At 44.7% G+C, this 25,888-nt stretch overlaps 1 protein-coding gene across 2 annotated transcripts in view; it reads right to left on the bottom strand.

The window, feature by feature from the left end:
- Positions 1–438: 438 nt before the first annotated feature.
- The window catches only part of CREB3L2 (cAMP responsive element binding protein 3 like 2), an 82,155-nt gene continuing 56,705 nt past the window's right edge, over positions 439–25,888 (bottom strand). Inside the window, exons 7-12 of one of the 2 annotated variants that reach the window (XM_060279940.1) lie at positions 23,992–24,050; positions 22,886–22,954; positions 13,461–13,560; positions 12,240–12,366; positions 11,833–12,058; positions 439–10,164 (exon numbers count right to left, since the gene is read on the bottom strand). In XM_060279940.1, the coding sequence (XP_060135923.1) occupies positions 10,089–10,164; positions 11,833–12,058; positions 12,240–12,366; positions 13,461–13,560; positions 22,886–22,954; positions 23,992–24,050 (657 nt within the window). In that variant the 3' untranslated portion in view covers positions 439–10,088. The remainder of the gene's footprint in view (positions 10,165–11,832; positions 12,059–12,239; positions 12,367–13,460; positions 13,561–22,885; positions 22,955–23,991; positions 24,051–25,888) is intronic. The other variant, XM_035126616.2, reaches the window with a different exon arrangement.

Genomic DNA, 25,888 nt, shown 5'->3' with positions numbered 1-25,888 from the left:
TTCTCACATCCAATGCCTTTTTAAAATTGGGGGGGGGGGCTGTTCTTGCATTGTTTTTGTTTTGATTGTGTACTTTGTGCTTTTATGTTGTGATTTTATCCTGTGAACCACCCTGAGATTTGCGGGTATCAGGTGGTATACAAATTTAATAATAATAGTAATTCTCCCCCCACATACCATCCTCAAATCTGTCCCGCAGAACTGAGGCGGGGAACGAAGAAGAAGAAGAAGAGGAGGAGGAGGAGGAGGAGTTTGGATTTGATATCCCGCTTTATCACTACCCGAAGGAGTCTCAAAGTGGCTAACATTCTCCTTTCCCTTCCTCCCCCACAACAGACACTCATGAGGTGAGTGAGGCTGAGAGACTTCATTGAAGTGTGACTAGCCCAAGGTCACCCAGCAGCTGCATGTGGAGGAGGGGGGACGCGAACCCCGTTCCCCAGATTACGAGTCTGCCGCTCTTAACCACTACACCACACTGGCTAGAGCAGATTGGGGGCGGGGCATAGGGAGAGCAAAGGGAAGTGCTGTCAGACCTGATTTTTCAGAAGCGCTGATGGAATGAACGTTGCTTCCCATCACTTCCACTGAATTTTCCATTGAGCTTCTCTTTTTCAAATTCAAGTTTGCTTGATGGCAGCGTTGTCAGCGTGGCCTTCTCAAAGTCACGTTCAATTAACAAAACCCTTTTTCCAGCTTTGCATGTTGCGCTAAGGGCTTTCCGTGTTCCATTCAAGCTCCAAAATGCCAGGAGATGACAACTGCTATTGAGGCATCTTGATGAGATCTGGTGGTATCCCACCCTCTGGCTAGTTCCAGCTTCACCTCTATCTTGGGGCTGCATGGCTGTCAGAGGCAGAATGCTGGACCTAAATCACACATAGTGTCTTTTTAACCGAAGCTACTATTCCACATTACAAGCACCCAACCAGCCACCAATACAATCCACATAGAATGATGGTAATGGAAGGGAACTTGAAGTCCTTATAGTGTAACCTCCTGTCAGAGTTCTAGGTCATCTTTTCTTTTAGTCAAGTGAGAAAATGGACAGGATCGAGACTAATATTACACTGGAGCCTGCATGGTGTCTTGCATGGAGACTCTACAGATTGTGAACCATTTTGCATCTATTTTGGAATTACCCCATCATTCAAACTTTCTGCAAGGTCTGATCAGGGAAACAACTGGTTATTTATTGCATTAGAACCAAAAGGACTTTATGGGTGAGTTTTTGAAGGGAATTACTGATGATGATTCGGAAGGGGTTATTAATCTAAATGCTCGATTTTTAGTCGAGAGCAGTCAAGCTTCTAAGAAAATGAGCAGGTGATTTCGGTGGTCAAACTGAGATTGTGTATTATGACAAGAACCATGAACCTGACTAGGTAACATATGTTAGAGTGTCACATGCCTTTAGCCCAGGCATCCCCAAACTTTGGCCCTCCAGATATTTTGGGCTACAATTCCCATCATCCCTGACCACTGGTCCTCTTAGCTAGGGATCATGGGAGTTGTAGGCCAAAACATCTGGAGGGCTGCAGTTTGGGGATGCCTGCTTTAGCCATCAGAACTCTAGCTGCTGCATTCTGCTCCAACTGAAGTTTCCAGACTATGTCCAAGCATACATACAAGGGCATTGCAGTAGAGTCCAGTGTTGAGGTTACCAGTGCCTAGACTACAGTGGCCAAGAGATCCCGATCTAGATATGGCTGCAGCTGGCATACCAGCCAAACCTGGTAAAAGGCACTCTTTAACCACAGCTGTGTTGGACTGCTAATAAACATGTATCCAGAAGTACTACAAATATACTTGAGCTACCTAGGCCTCTGCTACTGGTAAGAAAATAAACAATAAGAGAAAAAGCACAAGTTTTTATATAGCAAAATATTTGTATTTTTGCAATGCTGGCTTTAATATTCTTGATTTTTTTTAATTTAAAAAACCCCATCATGTTCTAAGTTTTAATAAATTTAAGTAAATCAGTGTTCTAAAAAACACAATCCTTCCTGCAATAAATTCATTTTTGAAAATAAAACTAGGTTATTAATCTAGCATATAACCTGCACTATTTGCTAAATTTGCCTTCTCTCTTGCCCCCCCCCAGTCAATAAAAATATATTCGGGAGAGGTAGGTCAGAGCATCCATGCTGGCCTAAATCCTCTCACGCAGCATTTATTTATGCATTAATCTCCTTTAATTTTCACCCCACCCCCTGCCTGCTTTTAGTGGAAAATAAAACATGCAGTTTTAAGAGAGTCGTCGTTTGATGCAAAAATTTTAGACACAGATGGAATGACATTTCGTTAGATCTGCCCTAGGCCTGATGGACATCTATCTGCAAGGGGGCGGATATCCACTGGTCAAAGGTGGCCCTCAAATATACCTGAGATAAATGCATGCAACACTGAGTATTGGCTGAACTGCAGTCATTTTTCAGCTTTACAAGCTCTCCCAATGCCCCACAAATCTTGTAAACAAAACACAATGATTAGTTCAGTGTTTTCTATGAAGCAAAGGGCAAGTCCACGACTGTGAGACACATTACTGCTTTTGATCTTTTACCATTTGGAGGTAATACTGGACAATAGGCTGACAGCATGAAAAGTAAACTGGAAATACTCCAAGCACTGAAGCATGGTGTTTGGGTTAAAGAAAAAAATGGGAGGGGACAGCTGACTGCTCTAAATACATGTGGAGGAAAATAAACAGCAGAATGATGGGATATGCCTTTTCTTTAGGAAAATATTTATTTGCAAGGAAACAGATAAAGCAATACATATTTTCACTGTACTCAGCTACTTTAAAAAAAAGCACATAGTTTGCTGCTTGGTTAAAAACCTGTCTGCTAAATAAAAGGTTCTTTACACACAAAAAAACTCTTACCCAACTCACCCACCCTCCCACCTGTTTGAAATATGAATGATCACATGTGGACACACCTAAAAGAGCAGTGCATGTAGAAAAAGTATAAATACAAAAAGAAAAGGCATTTAATATAGCAAAAACAACACAACAAAGAACATTAACAGTTTAAGTAAAAAAAAGGGGGGGATATTATCGCAGTTTACCCAATCTTTCTGAACTCTTCTCATGCATTTTGCTAAATTCCCATATTTCATAAAGACAATTCCATTTAAATGCAGACTAGCAAAAAAAAACTATATTTGCCTATTCACATAGCTGAATGAGTACTGGAAATGAAAATATTTGGGCAGAAGGATGCTGACTTAGATGGCTTAGTGTAACACTTGCGGCTCCTCTATGGCTACATAGTGTGGCTGCAATCCTGCACCCAGTTAATATATGACTTGACCCACTGATTTTTGTGGAACCGAATGCATGGAACTTACAGAACTGCAACTTTTATGCTAGGCAATAAATCTAAGCTATATTGTCTCGTAACACATTCTGGTATTTAAGCCAATGGGAAATGCCTTGCTTGGATGAGATGTGCATGTGTAAATTTGAGTTTCCATGTGCAATAAATCTGGCTGAATGTATTTAGATTTATGGTGCAAAGTGAGGTAAGTGGTATCTTCTTTGGTGGGAGCCCTGTTCAAGATCATCTGCCATGATTGGTCATTCTCCTTTAATAAACCACCTCCAGGCTTTCAATCTAGAGATGTATGAACCCAGACTCTTTGAAGTTCAGAGGAGAAACTCACCCTATGGGGGCAGATGCTTGGGGCTAGCTCAAGGACTGCACCTCTTTCTCTCCCGCAGCCACAACACCTAGGTTCTTTGAAAACTTCTAGATTCCACTGAGTTTGCCAGCAGTTTCGGGAATCCAGCACTGGAAATCCAAATTTCAAACAGAAATCCATGGAGAAACCCATCAAACCCATAATCCTATTCTCAGCAGAACCTCCTCTAGTAGTTTAGAATAGGGCCTGCTGCTCAGCACATCACAAAAACTGAGATGTAAAGGTTTAGCAGTCTGTGTGCTAGGCCATCTAAGTTACAGCCCTAGAAAGGCATTTGGAACTGTAATACAGGGCAACACGAATGGCACCCAAGATAAAGGGTGGAAATGCTGCTTGAATGTTACAAGTCTGAAAATCAAGAGATACACTGCGGAAGATAGATCACCAATGTTCTTGGGGATTAGACCTCAAATAAGTAGCACGTGTTTCTACATACATAACAGACAAGAACGTCCCCATCACGGCTAATGCTACAAAATTAAGATATATCATCATTTGATTGAATCAAACCAAATATGCCTGTGTGGTGCCTGACTACTATGGAACCAGAAATAGTCCTCACCAGTTATGACCAGACAGCCCTGCCAACATGCCTATACAACATCACAGATGAGTGCTCAAAAACTCACCTCTGTACCAAAATCCTACAACATAAAGTTCAGCTGTGTGTAAATAAAACTTAAGAGAGATGCATATTTGCTCTGTTCTCTGCTAATTCCTATATTGCCTCCTTATTCTCTTATATTGATACCTTCAAAATAATGGAAACACAATGGTGGAGGAAGCCATTAAACCAAAGAAAGGGGAAGAAAATTATGAATTAAGGCTGGTTTCCTCAACCTGGTGCCCTCTAGAGGCTTGGCCAATAGGGATGATGAGAGTCATAATCCAACAGCATTGGGAGGGCATTTGCTTGAAGGGAGCTGAAAGAAGGACCAGTGAGACCAGATTTTCTTTTTAACGACATCTGCCTTAGTAGGGTGGATTTTAAAGTGTCTTCCCTCTTGGGAAAATGGAGGTTGTATCAGAAACTTAAGACCTGGTTCCTCAGTGATGAAGGTGGTTTAGGGTGGTGAACCAAGACACTGCGGGGAGATGATTGTGCTTTGTGTCCAAGAAGTCACACACAACTGCCTGAAACATCAGGAGAGCACCAGATTGGTGAACACAAAATTGAGCTAGACATATAGACTGAGCTGGTATGAGGCACCTTCCTGTCCCACACTCTGGTCTTATCCTGCAATCTAGTATCACAGAACAGCATGCAGGTGGGTCACACCAAATTAATGGTTTTATTGAAGCCCATCAGTTTTGGTCAACACTCCATATCAACTAAGTGTGCACCCTGAAAGTGTGCTTCAGGATTTTCTGCAATGGCCATACATTTCAGACATATCCAATTGCATGATGGAACTGTCTATTGTGGCTAGAGGCTGCATCTCAATGTGGGCAGGTAGATAGTGTGAATCGTCCCACTGGACCTCTCCTGTCCACGTGGTTGGGTTGCTCAGATCCAGCCCTCAGTCTTACGGGATTCTCTTCATAGATAAGTGGTTCCCCAGAGGTCCTGGGTACATCTAAAAGTTACCTCCCCAGGGTCCTGTGCAAGTTTTCACCATTTCCTCAGAGAATTAGTTAATGTGAACAATGCTTACATTCTCAAACTCAGTTATTTCTTGAAAACCAGATGGGGAATGGCACGCATAGGCTTTCCAGTTTACAGGTCTACAGGTGTGTAGACCCTGTGACCCCTCCAGAAGATGCTCAACTGCAAATCCAATCACCTCTGATGATGTTGGCGGTGGGTGATGGGAGTCTAATGACATTTACAGGACCACAAATGCACACTTCTAGAGTAGATTATCACCCCTCCTATATCACCACATTGAACCATTCTCAAGAGAGAAGACTGGGTGCTTGTGCGGCAAACTGTTCTCGAACATCTAAACCTGTGAATTCTAGTGTGGTCTAGCCAGCTGCAAAGCTCTGCATCAGAGATCCCCAGCAAGTAAAACATGCAAGTAGAATCTGTAAATTTTGCATAGAAAAATATCAAATTGTACACTTGTATCATTTATGTGATCCAGGATGTAAATTGTGACTTACGTTTCTAAATAGATGGTTTTGTTACTTTTCGATATAGGACTAGAGTGCTGGTGTTGCATCAGGTGGAATAATTAGCAATGGAAGGGTGATTGTGCTGCTGTTGTGAATGGTCACCATAGCTGCCAAGTTATCCCCCTTTTAAAGGGAAATTCCCTTATGCTGAATAGGCTTCCTCGTGAGAAAAGGGAAAACTTGGCAGCTATGATGGTCACTGTGCTAATTCTTTAGGCACCTAAGCCTTAATTGAATTATAACACTCTGCACTTTCATTTTACAGTCATACCTCGGTTTAAGTCTGCCGCGGTTTGAGTACTCCGCGGACCCGGAAGTGTTTACTTCCGGGTTCCGCAGCACGCGCATGCACAGAAGCACTCTATCGGCGCTTCGCACATGCGCGGAAAAGGTGCTCCGTTTAAGTACTGCTCAGGGAGCGAACGGCTCCCCGGAACCAATTGCGTCCATAAACTGAGGTACCACTGTATTCCTCTTTGACCTCACTGTTTAGTTTTCCTCTCTACATACCACAATACATTTGTTAAGGTGGTAGTCAACTAAGTTTTACTCAGAGTAGGCCTGTTGAAAATAATGAACCTGACTAAGTTAAGTCCATTCATTTCAATGTGTCTACTCTGAGTAAGGCTTAGTTAACTACTAAGCCACATTCTTTATGATGGCATAAGATTATTGTTGCCGTGAGGACTATTAGGAAAGATGAAATCTAAGTAGATGGTGAAAACTGTCAAAATATTGAAATAACTTAAGATAAATTGCTGGTTTTTAATTTAAGTTACATTTATTTTAAAAGATGTTCGACACAAATTTCACAGGACCTTGTTTCTGATGGATTTCTCTTTTCTTTTCTTCATTTTGCAAGAAACCAGATTTGGATCTGGAAGCCGTGGGTTTGAACTCCTGCTTCCAAAGAATTCCAGAAGAACTCCACTAGTAAGTAAATATGAACTTAGGGAAGGGCTGCAACTCAGTGGCAGAGCAGAAGGTCTGAGGTTCGATCCTGGGTATCTCCAGGTAGAGTTGGGACTATCTCCTGCCCAAAACCCTGGAAAGTCACTGCCTGTCAGTGAAGGCAATACTGAGCTAATTGGACCAATTGTAACTTTTGAAAAACACACACACACACCCGTCACAGTGGCCTAATGTTTCACCTTCAAAAATACAAGGGGGGAAATGGCTTCTTTCCAATTAGCAATTAGAGGAGAATTATTTTTGTCACCGAGTGATGAAAAGGATGCTAAATATACAGAGTCTTATGCTTTGTGTGCAGTGGTGGGAGTTTGCACAATGGACTTGTGACATTAGAGATCCCAAGTTCTTCTCCCTGATGTGGCAGATTAATGTTACTCACTCACTTGACTGACAGCCAAACTGCGTCTAGACAGCATCCAATCCTTAAAATTGAAGGTTCAAGCAAAAGAAAAGAAAAGAAACCCCAGCGATGGAATAAATCCTAAAAGGGGAACTTTGGCATTTTAAAATTTGACATTTAACCCAGATTTATCGTCAAGAATTGGACGATGTTGCTAAGAATAGCTGAAGAAAAATAAAGAAGGGGTTGGGGAGCAGATCTTCAGCTTGGTGTAAAATGGAAAACCAACAATTTGCATCAGCTGAAATCTGGCTCGGAAGCATTTGCTTCAACGTTAAATTGCACGGTAAAAATAGCAGATATAAAGGGAAAGCTAGCGCAGAATTGAAGCATATGCACAAATAAAACACACCATCTACATGCTAGTCAATGATTATGCAATATTAAGAAGCGTCACTGACCCAAGCGTGACTTCCATAAATATAGAGTTTATAATAATGCCCCTTTCTTTTATAAGCCCACCCATCATCAGCTTTATTTTAAAGTATAATTGCTACAAGCATGTGGGATCAATGACAGATGATGTCATGGAATTCAATACACAGCGTGAAATAACCACTGCTCAACGTTTGCACGTATAGCTGTTCTTGAGAAACCTTGCAGGACGGCAGCCAAGGGCATCGTTTTTATTACCCAAACAGGCAGCTAAAATTTTAGCGCTTGGCAGGTGGGGGAACCATTGTTCTACAGCAGGTGTGGGGCTGTTGCTTCCATCAGCCCCAGAAAGCATGGCCAATGGCCAAGGATGCGGAGTTGTAGTTCCACAAAATCTGGGAGCCAAAGGTTCTGCACACCTGTTCCACTGTTAGGATATCCATGCATGCAACTCCTTCCAATATTAATTTAAGATGGTGAATGGTATGGAAAGTGACACACAAATGTAGCCAACAATCCTCACCACCAGTTATTCGGGAAAGGGTGGCAGAGGGTGACTGACTTTTCTGGAGACAGAAACAGCCCCTGGCAGCCCCAGGAGAGGATGTTGCAATCATTTTAGCTTGCCGTAGCGTGGAACAAGTAGAACATGAGATTTGAACCTTTGCTGGTTTTCACCACAACGTCTGCTTTAAGTGAGTGCATACACAATGGAACAGAAAACGCAATAGGATGCAAAGAGGCCAGGATGGTGGGTGAGGGCATTGCATTGCATCAATTTTTAAGTTGAATGTTGGGGGCCTAAAACAAGTTATAGAACTTTCTCAAAAGTCACCCAGAGCCTTTGAGGGATTTCATGTCCTTTGCTTGTAGTTCTGCCTGCCAGCTGATATCATGGGGCAACTAATAAATACTATTTACAACAGGAGGGACAGGGATGGCAAAGGAATCTGAGTTGCCTGGAGGCCTCTCGCCTGTATGAGAAACTGATACAAATTGGTCTCTCCAAGCAGATTTGGTTCAGGCTGGCTCCATTTTCTCATGCAAACCAGACAAGAAAGAGACTAACCGAATTTTGTCTGTTTTCTTCATGAATCATAGAATCATAGAATCATAGAGTTGGAAGAGACCACAAGGGCCATCCAGTCCAACCCCCTGCCAAGCAGGAAACACCATCAAAGCATTCCTGACAGATGGCTGTCAAGCCTCTGCTTAAAGACCTCCAAAGAAGGAGACTCCACCACACTCCTTGGCAGCAAATTCCACTGCCGAACAGCTCTTACTGTCAGGAGACAGATGCAGCAAAGGAATCGGTGACTGCTTTGTATTTCCAGCACACAACTGGTACATGGTCATAGAGGGGAATAGAAAATGCTGTAAGGGGAAATGAAGGCAATGTAGCTTTTGCTACTGAACATGAATAAGGTAACATCAAGAAAATGAGTTATTGCATGACCAGGCTATAAGACATGGAAACATGTGGATCTGACCGATTCCTATCAATTTTGCCCTCCTTTTATAGGAAGGGACAAGTTTGTAGTCCTCGTGGAAGGAGGAAAAAGGTTTAAGGCAATGCTGGCTACAAGATTTGAGACAGTGCGACCCCATGTCTACACACAAGTCATTTCCACCGAGTTTAATGAAGCTCGCTCCTAGATAAGAGAATATAGAACTGCAGCTGGTTAGGGTAGAAGACTCAACCTGGCACAAGCATCACTGTTGCATGAGGGATCCCACACTTAAGAGCTTGCATTGGGGGGAAAGCTCCCATTCCTCACATATAGCTTAGTGATGAACACAATTGGAAGTTTTCGAGAACAAGCAACATAAATTTTTGCCAGACTTCTATTAACCTATCCATTCCTGCCCATTTTCGCCACTAAGGTAAAAAAATCAAAAGGAAGTGCCTTCCTTGTGGTTGCATTTCTATTGCACAATGGAGGCGGGGGCAGAAATGGTCCAGGACGAATTATAGGGAGGCGTAAGAGACATGTTTGCCACCCCATGGTGACATTTCCCTGTAAAAAGGAATAAAATGATGGTGTTAAGAGTCACCAATCAGGGGAGGCTGATCTTGGATGAATTCAGAAAACCCTCTATAAGTCATTAATCTTAATTAATTTTACACATTTTGTTACCCTTTAAGAGACCCGAAACAAGGCATCTTGTTATTTTTGCGGTGATGGCGATGACTGCTTAAGTTATCCCTTCTGCACCTCCGCTCGGAGGCATCCCTTCTCCCATCATCTGCCAACAAGCCCTCCTTCCATTCTTTCCCTTCGTTGTGGAAGCACAAAGGCAAACTGAGTAGTGAGAGTCGGAGGCTGGGGGTGGGGAGAGGAGGGGAGAAAAGTAAATGGACTACAGAGACCAAAGCCACTTCTTCCCAATCCAGTGCAGAAAATCAGCCGGGCACTTTCCTCTTGCCCTTTGGATTCACTGACAGAGACAAGTTCCTCAGACCTTGGGTTAGAAGAAAGAGAAAGGGTGGGAGGGAATCCCATTTTTTATTTTTATCTCAAGACGTAGCATTCACTCGTCTGTCAATTTCCACAATCTTCAGAGTTTCGTTTGCGTCCAGCTCTGAGTTGACTCTGTAAAGCAAAGGGAGGAGGAGAAGTGGCATTACTACAAAACGGCAACCCAAATCGCAGCGCAGGCTACTTTTTTCATTGCTCTTATCAGCAGCCGTGGAAATTGACACAAGGCAAGCATGAGCTCCTTCCTGCCAGCCTCGCTCCCCGAAACCATTTTGAACTGGAGATGCCAAGATCTGGCATCTAGAATGCCACGCGGTCAGGGGCAACGCTTAGTCATTTACTTGGTTAGATGAATCCCCGAAAAATGGAAAAGGCATCTCCAATTAATCAAAACAAAATACAAAAAAATCCTTCCCGTAGCACCTTAGAGACCAACTAAGTTTGTCATAGGTATGAGCTTTTGTGTGCATGCACGAAAGTGTGCATGCACATGAAAGCTCATACCTATGACAAACTTAGTTGGTCTCTAAGGTGCTACTGGAAGGATTTTTATTTATTTATTTTTTACTACGTCAGACCAACACAGCTACCTACCTCCAATTAATCAGGCAGTGTTTTTCATTTTGTTAAAAAAAAATGTGCAACTATTTTTAATGCATTATTTTTAATACCAGTGCCATCTCTACCATTCCCACCTGCACAAGAGAAAAGGAAAGAGCCCATCTTCTCCTAAGTGATGCCTGCAATGCCGTTGTGAAGACATCATTGAAAATGGAGGTAGCCACCTGATGTTCTCCAAAAGTTGCTGGACCACAACTGCCACCGTCCCTAGCCATGACCCATGTGGGGGCTGATGGCAATTGGAGCCCACCAACATCTGGAGAGAGCTCTATGTTGGCTACCCCAATCCAGCCCAGCTCCTACTCAGTACAAGAAAGCCACAGCCAGAACATTCCCAACAGATGACTGTCCAGCCTTTGCAAGGGGACCCCACCATGCTTTTCCATTGCTGAACAGTGTTCACCCTTAAGAAGTTTCTTCTCGTGTTCAGTTGAAATCCATCCTCTGATTAACTAAAGCCCATTCAGCAGGCATCACCTGGGCAAGGGCTGTGGCTCAGTCGCAGAGCATCTGCTTTGCATGCAGAAGGTCCCAGGTTCAATCCCTGGTACCTCTGGGAAGGACTTCCTGTCTGAAATTCAGGAGTCTTGCTGCCAGTCAGCATATTAGCAAAAACACAATTTCCACAGACTTGGCTGAGGATCAGGCCTAATGAGCACAGCAGCTCCATTCCTGGTGATCTTCCTCCATGAAAAGCAGTTGCTGAGACTGAAAGTCCCCGCTTCCTCACAGCCGTCTAGGTCCCCTCCTCTCCAGGGCTTTCCCCAAGGAATCAGAGACTGCGCCTGCGTGAAGCCTGCTGCTGCTCTGCCCATTTCAGCCCTCTTCTGGTTCTGGGAGTCAAGGGGGAGGGCAGGAGGGGGGGAACACCTGTGACTCTGCCCCAGCCTGATTCGTTTCTGCCTCTTGGCCTTCCTCCTCTCCTGCTTCCACTTCTGTCTCTTATTCTGGACTTCTCTCTGCCAGAAACTCTTTCTGCTCATTAATCCCTGCTACCTCTTCAGCTTCAGACACCTCCTCTTCCCAGTCTCCTCCCCCTGACCACTCATTCTGGTACCACAACCACTCCCCAGGCTCTAAGACTTCTTCCCTTGGAAGTTCCCTAGCTGGTTCCTCCCACCGTTCCTCTGTGTGCCCTCCACTGCCTTGCCACCCACTCACCTGTGCTGCTGAAACTCCACCAGCAATGACTTCTCTAGCCCCGTTTCGTTGGCTATCATGATCTCTGTGACTTGGTCGTGCGGAGACCTAGACAAGGATTCCGAAGGCAGGGCTGAGTGCTTGGAGGCCTCCAGGTGCCTGTCCCAGCTGTTGCTGAGATCTGAGAAGTGCTGTTCCTCCAGCGGGTGAGGAGGCCCCTCATAAGTCAGCAGACTCCTTGACCTCACTGTGCAGAAACAGGTAGGAGGGAGAGGGGATGAAGAACAGAAACCATTTGGGGCAATGCAAATCCCATTATGTCAGTTCTTTAGGAGATCTAGCTCGTTAGGGCAGAGGGGGCAAATCGTAGCTCCCTCTCCTTTTGGAAATCAAGTAACTGCAGAACTACGAGAGAGATGCTCACTCACCTATAGAGGCTGTATATGACTCTGGCGTGGAATGCTGGGATGGTAGCACTGCCTTTGTGATGGAGGACGTGGGACCGTAACTTTGGGAAAAGCTGCCAAAAATTATTGCGAAGCATAAAACCACCACCTGGCAAGGGGGGAGGGGAGTTTGGAGGAAAGACACAGAGACTCAGTGATACTTGAGCCAATGAACAGCAATAAAGTCTCGCAGCTCTAACATCAAATACAGAGCAATATCAAAACCAAGAAAATGATGTGTGGTTCAGGGGTGATTTCCTTCCCCAGGTTGCCTTAATCATGAGACAGGATGCTTGAACTAGGAGCGCAGAGGCAATCCCAGATTCAGCTCCACAGAAGGAGAGACGTTCCACATTAGTATGGCAATGCTGGAAGCTCTGCAGCCATTCCGCTCAGCCGAGCTACTTACTCGCAAAACTCAAAAAGGTAGGAAATCCATCTTGGCTAGACTAGGCTGTGACATGAATTTCAATGTTGTTTCATAACATCGCAGTGGGCACTTCCCAGGCTCCTCGCGACTCAACAGGCACACACAACCGTGAGTTTAAAAAGCAGCCTGACAGGACATGTTGGAAGAGGAAAAAGCTCAGGCAGGAAGGGGAGAATTAACAGGAGATCAAAGTGGGGGCTTGACTGGTAGATACAGGGGCGGCTGTTTGAAAAACAAAAACAACACCAAATTGCCCCTGTTGAATTCATACAGCAAGGAAGGTTGGTGGGGGGGGGGAGAGAAGCACATTTCCGTTTTCGTCTGCCAAATAAAGCCAGCCTAGAAGCAGACGACACAGGTCTCTGGGGACAATATGACTTTGCAGTGCTGCCGAGGGAATTGCATGGTTGAAAGCTCACTGGCCAAAGAAAGCTAGCACATCACGAAGAAGCACTTTTTAGCTTGAGATGAGAAGTGCAGGGTTTTTTTTAATGTTAGGCAGAACCTGTCATATTGGGGAGAGAGAGGAGCATACAGGAGATCTGAGACTGCATGTTATTTTGGGGCTAGCCCACTGCGCAAAAGTTAAAGATTTGCATTTGTTGCTCTACACACTTCCCCCTTTGACATAGCCCACCGCTGGCATGTGGCTCCTGGGCTAAAAACGGTTCCCTGCCCCTGCGCCACACCATGATGTAATTCCAGCTAAACAAGGTGACCCATCGATGGGCCCAGGGAAGGACCTAAGGAGAAACGGAATAGGCAGGACTCACCATGAGGCAGGTCCCTGTTTGCGTGCCAGCAGCTTTGCACGAGCGAGACACTTTGCCGGCCACCATGGCTTGGAGCCTCTGCAGTTGCTGCAGGAGTGTTCTGAAAGATGGAGAGCAGCAGAAATCAACATGTGTTGGTCTGGGATTTCGCATTTTATGCACCACTTTTATTCTTTGCCCTTTGTCATACTCATACAACGCTTCGGGATTTGTTGGGCCTTCCAATGAAGAGGCACGTACCCAGAACATACAGAGGACTGCTTCTTCTTCTTCTTCTGGGGCGCTAGATTGGTTGAACCTGTACAGAGCAGAGGGCTCCTCCAGACAACCAGTTCATTGAGCATTCATTCCTACTACCTTGCACAAAGCTTACATGGAGGTTAAACTATGTCCGGCCTTTCTTGAGCATGTATCCCGATTCGTTTGGGACTAGGTTGCAAGAGAAGGAGCATCCATTCTGATCTGGCTGCAGGGTGTTTGTAAGAACGTAGGTAGAGCCATCTGGATCAGGCCTATGGCCCACAGCATCCTGTTCCCACAGTGGCCAACCTGATGCCTTTGAAAACCCATTAATCATGAAACCTCCCCATTAAACACCCACGCTTTTCAGGGGATTTCCCCATCACTTTCCTACCTGCAAACGTCAGATTCTTTTTTTTAAAGAAGATTTGTTGAACTAGGGCAGGTGTGGAGAACCTATGGCCCTCCAGATGCTGCTTAACTACAACTCCCATCATCCTCGACCACTGGCTACATTGACTGGGGGCTCATGGGAGTTGTAGGTCAGCAGCATACGGAGGGCCACAGGTCCCCAATCCCTGTGCTAGGGCAACCAAGCACTTCAGTCTTCAACTGTCTCTGGGTGCCTCCGCATTGTCACTCTTCTGTGAGAGGCATTTACAGTAAGCATGTGCCAGCAATTTGAGTTTGAGCAATTACGAGTGGGCTAAAGCTCTCTGTTGACCTGCCACAACAAACCACTTTAAAAAGTAAAGAAAACAACTGCACACTTTATCTGGCAGCCTGAGGTCCTATAGTTTCACTCACAAGGAAAACAAACATACATGTTTCAAGAGGCATGATTTATATTCTACACCATGGATGGGCAACCTGTGACCCTGCAGAAGTCACTGAATTATCCCTAACAATTGGGGCTGATGGGAATTGGGAGTCCAACTGCACACATTCCCCAACCCTCTTCTACACACTTCAGTCCGATCTTTCTTTACACGCTAAAGTTACAACATACATCCCCAGAGGTGCCTTTATAGCCAAATGTAAATTTGCCTTTTTTTAAAAAGCAACAACAACAACCAAGCACCTTTCTAATTAGGGTTTGAATGAATTCAAGGACTCTAGAAGTTTAGGCTTAAATTAGGACTCCCAATGCTCCCACCAGAGATCTATGTGGACCAGAACTCTTTCTTCAAATAATTAATCACCCCTGCCCTAAAGAAATCTGCTCACCCGCAGCCTGCTATTTTGAGAAATTTAGGTGCCTTTTCTGAATGAAACGAGAGCATACTTTGAGCAGAAAAGTAGTGAATCCATTCCCTAGCTGCCATTTCACAGTACCAAATCACTCATGCTTACACACCCCTCCCTTTCTTATGCAAGCATCCCTCTCTCTGTTTTGAAGCCCATGTGGGCAGGATGTTGCTGGAAACTGCAGGAGGGGAGAGTGCCCCTGTAGTCGGGTCCTGCTTATGGGTTTCCCACAGGCACCTGTTTGGCCACTGTGAGAACAGGATGCTGGACTGGATGGGCCAGTGGCCTGATCTTATGTACTTTGTTAGGAGTGGCAAAGTGCTGGCTGGAGAAGGGGACAAGAGACCCTGACACATCTCTGCTCAACATTCCTCTGAAGCAGCTTTTCTCTTTATACAGAAGCCAGAATTAGGGCTCTGTTGCACACTGGGATATGCTTGAGTTGCAGAAACCCCTTGGAGATGGGAAGCTGCCACCATGTAATTGAAAGCAGAGGAGAAGAGGTTCCACAAATACGCTTGCCGTGTTCACAGCGGGGATCGCTCTTTCTGCCCTCTGGCAAGTATCCCATCCGTCATCTAGCGTCGCCCGATGCCAATTCCCTCTCTCAGCCAGGCCTGACTCTTGGGAAAGAGACAGAATCCCTTCTGACTTTGCCTCCAAAGCTCAGGGCCAAGTCAGAGGTGAGACTCTGCCCTTTCCCAAGAGGATTGCGGTGGTGGTGGTGGTGTGGCAGGATGATCAGTGGAGACCGCAAACAATTCCCAGTTTTCCAGGTCAGCCCAAAAGTGGGCAGGGCTGAGAAACCCTGGAGAGCTGGTGTCAACAATACTGGGCTAGACCCAGCCTAAACAGCTGTGATTCAGCTTAAGTCAACTTCCTATGTGCACTGTGCTGAATAGGAACATAAGAGGAGGATCAGGCCAATAGACATCAAGTGCAGCATCCTGTTCTCACGTTGGCTAACCAGATACCTGGGGGGAAGCCTTTTAAAATAGGACTTGAGCACAACAACTCTCTCCCCACCTGTGATTCCCAGGAACTGGTATTCAGGGGCATAGCTCACTGCCACAGCATGTGCTTTGAATGCAGGAGATTCCAGATTTAAGCCCTAGCATCTCCAGGTTAGAAAGGATCAGGTGGCAGGAGAGGGGAAGGACCAAAGGAATAACAAGAAACGGAGGCGAGCAGCTCATGCGCTTGGTTATGGCTACTTCACAACTCAGGACGAAACTTCTTTCAAACTTGAATGCTTCCTTTGGATCTAAAATGCGGTGCTAGGGGAATAAATCAAAGTCCAAAGCCTCGCTCATCCGCAGAGAAAAGACACTCTTCAGTTTACTGAAAACAATTCATTTTGGCAGCTATCTACTGAAAATGGAAGGGGTAGGCTGAGTGAGAAAAAGCCATTTAAAAAGTTAAAGAGAGAGGGGTGGGTGGGGAGTAGATGATAGACTAAGAGGCCCCAGCAGTGCATCTTACTAAAATTCACAACAGTTTTGCTGAAGCAAGTGCATGCATAGCTCAAAGAAGTGGGCGGGGGGAGGAGAAAAAGGTGAGAGCATAAAACAGGAACCCTGATGCTGAAAGAAATGGCAATCTTTGCCTGACACACTTAGTGGGTGCAATTCAATTAAAGAACTGCCTTCTCCAAAGCAGTGTGTGTGTGTGTGTGTGTACACACATACACACACACACACACACACACACGTTTGCACTTCCCTGGCCAATGAGGCTGTGGCCATTTCACAGTTTTGCCTCCTGCCTTCCATTTAGCTTTATTTTTTTCATTGTGCCCCGAGGGTTTGTGGGCCATGAGGTGCAAAGTGAAGACTACAGACAGCCGACGTTGCCAATAGATTATGAGCCAAAAGGGTACAGGGGTAAAGCAATCCCCACTCAATTCCTTACGCCTTAAAATAAACCCCTCAATTCTGGGCTTCTCAGTAAAGAGAGTCTAATTCCAGCTTTCGTGGCCTGATCTCACAAACACTCAGGGCTATTTGAATGAACAACCTCTTGCCTACAGAACAGGGACTCCCGCAACTCAGATCCCCACTGTATCAGTCTGCCATATCGCCCTGGCAAACTTGTGGCACTCTAGATTTTCACCATACTGCCCTTCCCGTGTGACTCTAGGACACAAACTATCCCCTTTTCCTTAGGTAAGTTTTGCCCTTTTCTGAGTCTCCACCTCTGTGAGTTTTGATACGCTGCTGGAATAACCAAGACGATACTCTTTGGCACAAAAAGAAGATGAATTTTATTTACTTGAGAACATAGGTTTTTCTTTTCTTAACGATGCATAAGTTTACAAGCTTAGTTACGGTTATACATTAACTCTGTCAGACTTTAACTTCAAGTTATCCTAAGCCTAACCTAAACCACCACTATCCTGGCCCCACACCCTTCTTCTTCCCTCTTCGTCACCACACTCCCCCTCTTCCTCCTCCAACTGCCAAAACAGTTATTCCCTCCTTTTTAAACCGGGCACAGTCCCACCTCCTAAAGATGCGCTGTCAGTTAAGCTGGAGGTGGATTAACTCTTTCTAATCCAGGGTGTAATAAGTCTTCCATCCTGGGGCTAATCCGTTACACAGACACACACACACACACACACACACACACACACACACACACGGCTCCAAAGACTGAGAGTCAACAAACCAGAGGAGTGTAGCCTGAAGGACAGAATTTGTGATCACAACTGAGGTGGTGACCCAGGTTCAGAAGTTCACTGGCTGGCCTTTGGCCAGTTATTCTTGGCCTAGCTTAACAGGGATGTTGTGTGGATAAATGAGATAACTCAATCTACTAGCCCATCCAGAGAAGGAAAGGAAGGAAATGGTCATAATCAACCATGGTAGCAATGGGGTGGTAAGAGTCAACTGGCAGAAGTGGTGTGGCTGGAGTGCCTCTAGAGTGCACCAGGAAAGCCTTTCTAAAGCCAATTGTGGGAGAGAAGTACAGCTGATTGACAAGGCAAGGGTGGGAAAGCTCTTCCAGTCACCATCTTTTTGATTTTCTGCCTTCTTTACATCCACTGTGTTTTGATGCTGAAGGATTGGGCAAAGTCAATGGTTTCTCCACACCCTATTCTAAAGGAAGCAGCCATTTCAGATAAATCAGTCCTGAATACCCACCCATTCCAAACAGACACCTGATCACCAGAAGGTTTATCAAGCAGTGCTAGCAGAAACCAGGGAGATTTAAAACCTTCATGTCTCATTTAAAATATCAATCGTGTGTTTTCTGGGAAAGCAGAAAACTAAGAAGTTCTGGTGGGTTGCTGTTGTTGTTTCTGTCACTGCCCTGTAAATAAATAACTGTACTGTACAGTGGTACCTTGGTTCTCGAACTTAATCCGTTCCGGAAGCCCGACCGACTCCCAAAACCGTTTGAAAACCAAGGTGCGGCTTCCAATTGGTTGCAGGAGCTTCCTGCACTCAAGCAGAAGCCGCGTTGGACATTCAGCTTCTGAAAAACATTTGCAAACTGGAACACCTATTTCCGGGTTTGAGGTGTTCGGGAGCCAATTTGTTCAGCAACTAAGCCATTCGATAACCAAGGTACCACTGTACACAAGTCAATTATGGCATTTCTACAACTCACTTTCGGAAGTCCCCTTTACACACACACAGAGAGAGACCCTTTAAAAGGCAGGTTTACTATTAAATTTAGTTAACAACCAGAAAAAGGACACTGGCACATCAACAAGGAAATGTCCAATTAAGTCTCAAAACCATAATCTTAAGAGGCAATCTGTTTAATAGGAATGCTGGAAAATGTACCAGATCAATTTCATTCCGCCAAAATGTGCAGCATCCCAGCAACGGCCCCTTCAAAAGGACTTGACACCAACACATTTGCAAAAGAAAATAAAAAAGAAAGAAAGACCCGTGCTGGGCTATTTGCCCAGCCATGCACATCTGCAGCAATCCCAAGTGTATCAAATGCCTATGCCAAATGGAGAGCAGGAATAGCTAAATTTCTTTTTGGCTGCATGCATTCTTGGCCAATAAATTGTTTGCACACAGAAAGGACCAAAAACACTGCAGAACAAACCAAGTCACTTATATTGGATGCTGCCACTGCTAGAAGAGTACAGATTTTTGCAGATTTTAACATGTAACATATTGTCAAACACTGATGAGACTGGGGATGAAAATAGATAAGCATATATCCGTTGACCAAAGATGGTAAAAAATCTCAAAAGCATCTTTATGCTATTTTAATGCAAATGGAGCTGAAGGAAGGTTCACTTGCAAGACATCTGAACCAGCAAACTCCAATCCAAATATTAAATTTCAAAATATTAGGACGGCCAGCCAGTGAAATAAAAAAAAATATCACCTATCTTTTTACTGATGATTAATCTGTTCAATGTAAGCAAATCAACAAATTACAAAGCCTCAATAAAGTCCCCTTTTGCAAAAACTGGAGGAAGGGAACAGTTTATTCTCAACTTAAATCCACAAAAGATAATGGCTTGCATTCAACCCAGCGCTAAGTTCAAGGTTGTATCAGTGCAATGGTTTTCCTTGCACGATGGAACCTTTCCCCCCTCTCCTCCCTCCCTGTGTGCTCCCTAAATCTCTTTTTGGGATCCTTCAACCCTCAAGAGCAAATTTGGGGACTGTGCAGAATACATGCTAGTGGACAAGTTCCCATCCCACTCCTTGCACTGCTAGCATGGCAGGTTTGTTAAATGTGTATCTAACCAAATTCAAAACTACTCTAGCTAGAGTCAAAATGTTGCTTAGAAACCCAAATAAGACCATACCTCCTCAATACAGACGAGGAATGTTAAGGCTCAATGCCTTTCAACATGTTTTCCAAGGGAGCACTATCAGCTATATAGCAAGAGTGGGAAACCTGTAGCCTTGCAGACTTTGGGAGACTATTGATCCCATCATCCCTAACCATGCTGGCTGGGGCCAATGGAAGTCCGAATCCAACATCATCTAGAGGACCACAGGTTCCTCAACCCTGAGCTACAGCTGAGAAACACAGGAATCTGCCTTTGTCTATCAGGGCACACTATACCCGTCTGTCTAGCCCAGCTTTGCCTTGTCTGGCTGACAGTGGCTCTGAAGGGACTCAGGCTGGGGTTCTTCCGCATCACCAGCTGATCCATTCTTAGCTAGAGGTGACAGGAATTGAACCTGTCGGCATACAATGCCATGTATTCTACTGTTGCAATATGGCTCCTCCTAACCAGCAGGAAGATAGTGCTTGGTGGTAGTTGTAATATATGGGTGAATGGAATATGGCAGATTTAGTATGATTTAATTTTGATGGCACTGTGGGTTAAACCACAGAGCCTAGGGCTTGCTGATCAGAAGGTCGGAGGTTCGAATCCCTGCGACGGGGTGAGCTCCCGTTGCTCGGTCCCAGCTCCTGCCAACCTAGCAGTTCGAAAGCACGTCAAAGTGCAAGTAGATAATTAGGGATCGCTACAGCAGGAAGGTGAACGGCATTTCCGTGTGCTGCTCTGGTTTGCCAGAAGCGGCTTTGTCATGCTGGCCACATGACCTGGAAGCTGTACGCTGGCTCCCTTGGCTAATAATGAGATATGAGCGCGCAACCCCAGAGTCGGACATGGCTGGACCTAATGATCAGGGGTCCCTTTACCTTTACCTTTAATTTTGATGTACTATATGTTTTAATTTGAATCTTAATAAAGTTTTTTTAAAAAAAATAGAAGAAGATAGTGCTTGATTCTTCTCCCCAGTCATCTAGGCCATTTTTAATTGTTCTCCTGCCCCAGACAGGTTGCACAAACAAAAAGGTTCAGCATAGGGGGAAACAGACAAAAAGGAGAGTACTTTGCAAGGTATAATCAATGGGTGCAAGAATGATTAAGCACCCCCACCCGTAAGCCTACAATCTGCAAGGCGTTACAAATGCCTCTTCTGTCCCCATACCATAACCAGGAACTTGGGTAAGAGGAGATGAGTTTGTTATGGCACCATGCCATTCTGCCTTCAAGAAATAAACAGTTAATTGCAAGAACTCGGGCCAGGAGGAAGATGAATTTCAAGTAAATCTTCAAAAGGTTTTATTTATGTAATGATGAATTCAAATGGGAATCAATTCCAGTATAATAGGCAAATAAAAATAAATTCCAGTGAAAAAATCCCCAGGACAAGGCCCTGTTTCGACAATTCTTCATCAGCTGGAATGTTGAAAAATTGAACATTAGAAATAAATCTTAGAGTAATTATCCTTATAACAAAAATACGTTTTGGATTTCTAAACACAAAGTTTTATAGTTTGTAAAAGACAGAGATAACTATGTTTAAATGAACATTGAAGGTATATCTAAGAATATCTATCCTTACACCAAAATTACATTCTGTTTTCTAAATACAGAGTTAAATTGCTTATAATAGACAGAGGTAGCTTGTCTATGTTTTAAATGATAAAGCATCTTAAAGTAATTGTCCTTACACCAAAAATACATGTTTTCTAAAAACGAAGTTTTATCGCTTATAATAGACAGAGGTAGCTGAATTTGAATTCATCATTACATATATAAAACCTTTTGAAGATTTACTTGAAATTCATCTTCCTCCTGGCCCGAGGTCTTGCAATTTACTGTTTATTTCTGGACTTCACCAAGTACTCCAATTTCTACAGTAGTTCTGCCTTCAAGAGCACAAAAGCCGTGTGTGGGAGATGCTTTCAAAACTCCAGGGCTGCCTCCGCGGTACGAGATCCAGAGATTCGGAACACTTGCCATCCAATTAACAATACACACCAAGTGCCAATCAAACTTGGAGACCACTTCTAGGTCTTTATGCTCAAAGAGATAATCCGCTCCCAGATGCAGGCACACACTCCAGCGATATCGTCCAACAAATGCATGAGTGCATTCCTTTATCTGGGTGGTTTTTCAAAAAAATATGTATGTCAGATTCACTAGCCTAGTCCGTCACAGGAAGCTGACAGAGCCCAGGTGCATAAGCCAGAAAGAGAAGAGACGTTATTGATGGGATTTACTTGGTCCTGACACCACGTTCCTTTCTCACTGTCAGTGCCTTGATATGCCACACTGCACTGGCCACTTGCCAGCTGCAGGTGTTGATGGTATTGCCCAAATTGCCACATAATTGGTAGCAATATGCCCATATGTTTAACACACAAACCATAATTCGGAACTAGAGAGAAACTCCTTGTTTTAATAGGTTTGGTGTATTCGTCAACCATGGCAAGGAGTCACTGATATCCTCGTCCTCACTCAACGAATTTCTAACTTCTTATCCTCCCTTGAAGTTCTGATTCCACTTTCAGAGGCTGTACACCTCTGAGTATCAGTTTCTGGAGATCACAGAGATTAACTGGGCACATCCCATTCCACACACACACACACACCCGGTGGCCGAGGGCCTGATATGACAGAGTTGTATAAATTTTTGCATGGTATGGAGAAAGCAGGTAAAGAGAAGTGTTTCCCCCTTTCTCGCAATACTAGAACTGAGAGCCATTTCAATGAAGCTGAATGCTAGAGGATTTAGCTCAGACGCTTCTTTAAGACGGCACAAACTTAATTTGTGGAACTCACTGCCACTAGGTATAGTGGTGGAAAACAACTCGGATGGGTTTTGAAAGAGGGTTAAACAAATTCATGAAGAATAAAGCTATAAATGGCTGCTAGCCATGAAGGCTATGTTATGCCTTCCCTGCTGGGAGCTCTGTGGTTCTGAAAACCAGCTGCTGGGAATCGCAGGAGGGGAGAGTGCTATTGTACACAGGCCCTGCTAGGGGTTTCCCATGGCAATCTGGGTGGTGAACTAGATGGGCTCATCCTTGGCTCTTATTCCACATCCAGCTTGTAATCTTGCTCATGCAATTGGCGAGTCAATATAGCCAGCTGCTTCTGTCCAAAACACGGCAGAAGTATTAGTGGCGGACCAGAGTGCTTTATAACTCACCTGTTTGTGTTCTCCAGAACTTCTACCTTCTTGCGAAGCTCACTGTTCTCATTTGAGCAGCACTCGACCCTTGGGAACAAGCAGACAAAGAAAGGTTAGGCTATTTCCTCGGTTGGGATGGAACAACGAAAGTGGCATATGCTTTCTGAACTGCTGCTAGTAAGCAGACAGAAATCTGTCGCAATCCTTTAATTCAGAAAAAGGTGATTCTCCCTTGCCACCATGGCAAGCGTGTGTGCATCAATTTTGTAAACAAGAGTTGCACTACTGCACGCTGGAGGAGGAGATGCTGAGACACTGGAGCAAGAGAAGGAAATAATCTCAGCAGCTTATTCCGCACCAAATTCTGTTCTGAGCAGAGGTATTTCAGACCATGACAGGGCTGCAATGATACCTCCAAGTGTCTGAACAGCTATAGCTTGTTTTCTTGTGCTAACAATAGTAGTATTTCCACGAGCAGCCACGAGGGGGCATGAGAAACACACACAGCTCCAAGGCTTTGTGGCCATGTTGGTTTCTTGCTGGCATCCCAAATAAACACTGTGAGAATATAAATCTGGTTTGAACAGAGTCATGCCACTGGCACTTCTACCCTATTCTGAAAGGCAGCAGCTCTCCATGGCTTCAATGAAGGAGTCTCTCTCAGCTTGTTACCCCAGAGAGATCCTTTCGGCCAGAGCTAGGAGTACCTGCATTAAAAACAACAACTGCTCTACCACTGAGTTATGAAGCCTCCATTTTGCCTACCCCTTCCACAGTCCTCAATGCAATCTTGCTATATTTCCCTCTATTTCCCATGTTCAGGCTGTGAGCGCTGTTGCTTATGAAGCCAAAAAAGCAACACCCAGACACACGAGGGAAGCAGCAGCAGCCTTGGGGGGAACCCCAAGCATTTGCAGAAAAAGAAAACAGGGAGGCGGGGATCCGCAAACAGCCCCATGAGGACGTAACATGCTTAAGTCACCATGGAATGCTGGCTGGCTGACTGTTTCTTGGGGAAGAATGAGAACAGAAAACCAGGCAGGAGAGGGAATGGAATGGGGAGGCTGGGATTCTGCATTCCAGAATGCAACTTTCTCTTGTACGGTTCATTCTGGCAAGCTTACTTTTTCTCCAAGCTGTCCATGTATTCTTTCTTTTTCCTCCTGCTCTCCTGGGCAGAGATCTACAGGAGAAATTCAAAGCACTGATTACACACCTAACAGAGGCCATAACTCAAAAAGGAATTAGAACTCAGGAATGGACAAGGAAAGGAGCTTCAGTTTTAAGCTGTAAAATCATGCCACCCTTATTGGTTGATTTTAGGGTTGTTAATCAATCATACCAGCTACTGCCAACCAATCTATCTATTATACCAGTTTTTAATGTGTGCATGCTTGCATATGAATAAGCCATCATTTTGAAGGGGGGAAAGCACACTGTCTTTCATCTCATGTCACACTGGAGTGTTGCCCATGTCACTCCAGCTCCTCACTGTCCACAGAAGGGTGCCCAGCTTCATACCAAAGAGCAAGTGTGTAAGCACAGGGGTTAAAATTTCAGACTGCAACTAGGGAGACCCAGGCCCAAATCCTCACTTAGCTTAGATATTGAGCTAGTTGTTTTCAGCCTAGCCTACCTCACAGGGGTGTTCTGAGGACAGTGGGGGGCACTCAACTAATGTGTTCCATCTGAAGCTGAATTCTGGAAGATTCAGGACAGATAAAACAAACAAACTTCACACACCACATTGTTAAAATATGGAGGCAGGGATGGTCGCCAACTTGGATAGATTTAGAAGACGACAAATTTGTGGAGCAGAAAAGGCTATCAACAACGGCTATGTTCCATCTCCACTGCTAGAGGTATCAATACCAGTTGGTGAGAATTGCAGGTGGGGAGAGTGTTGTTCTGCTCCTGTCCATCTTGTGCTCTTCTGGTTGGCCACTGTGAGAACAGGATATTGGCCTAGATGGGCCTCTGGCTTGTCTGAGGCTCTTATTGGTGCAAGGATTTCCAAGGATTTGTAATGAAAGCTATCACAGACCAGACAAACTTACAAAGTCACCATTTAGCCATCTCGACCGAAGAATCATCACAGCACTGCGATAGCATATAGGACAGAGATGGGAAGCCTATGGTGGGACTCCAACTCCCATCAGCCCCAGCCAGTATAGCCAATGGTCAAGAATGATGGGAGCTGTAGTCCAGAAACATATGGAGGACACAGTCTCCCCATCTTGGCATAGCATCTGGCTATGAATTTCTGAAAGACCTGTTTCCCGACCTTCTGGCCCCTTCCACCCAGTCTGGGAGGATGGTGGCCTCGGGACCAAGAACAAGATTAGTTTTGGATAAGATAATGCTATTTGCATTGGGTTTATTTTTTCTATTTCTATTGTTAGGCCTTAGTATGAATGATTAGCAGATCGCTCCATCTTGATGTAACACAGAGCTGATTATCAGGAGTTATTTTGCTTGGGCTATTGAAATATTGTTCTATGACCCTTTAAAAATCTCAGAGCGACCCTGTTAAAATTTTGCAGACGTGTCTTTCATAATGCTAGCAGATCGTCCAGAAACGTTCTGCTTTATCGTGTTTTATTCTATGTAGGCATTGCAGTGGGCAGATTTTGCCGTGGGAAAATAGTGTAACAAATACCCTGAACAAACACACCGAAGGTGATAACAGAGTTCCTTGGTATGAGAAACAAAACAGGGCCAACTTTATCTGGCGCTTGGCCAACCCACAGGCTCAGTGGAAGAAAGGCTGCCAGGACTTGGAGCCTGCTGATCCTCCTCCTCCTCCTCCTCCTCCTCCTCCTCCTCCTCCTCCTCCTCCTCCTCCTCCTCCTCCTCCTCCCTGCTGTCTGCTTACTTGACCTCTGAGTGAGCAAGCAATGGCAGGAGCAAGACGAAACAGCAGCCTCACCTTCTGGGCAGCCACATGGACTGGGTCCAGAGAAAGGCAGCAAGAAAATTGGTGCCGTCAACAGTAGCAAGACTTGCCCAGAGAAGGTGCTA

This window comes from Zootoca vivipara, chromosome 10 (genome assembly GCF_963506605.1).
Source record: "Zootoca vivipara chromosome 10, rZooViv1.1, whole genome shotgun sequence".
NCBI lineage: Eukaryota > Metazoa > Chordata > Lepidosauria > Squamata > Lacertidae > Zootoca > Zootoca vivipara.
The sequence above is the reverse complement of the archived record's forward strand: the minus strand, read 5'-3'. Positions and strand labels throughout refer to the sequence as shown.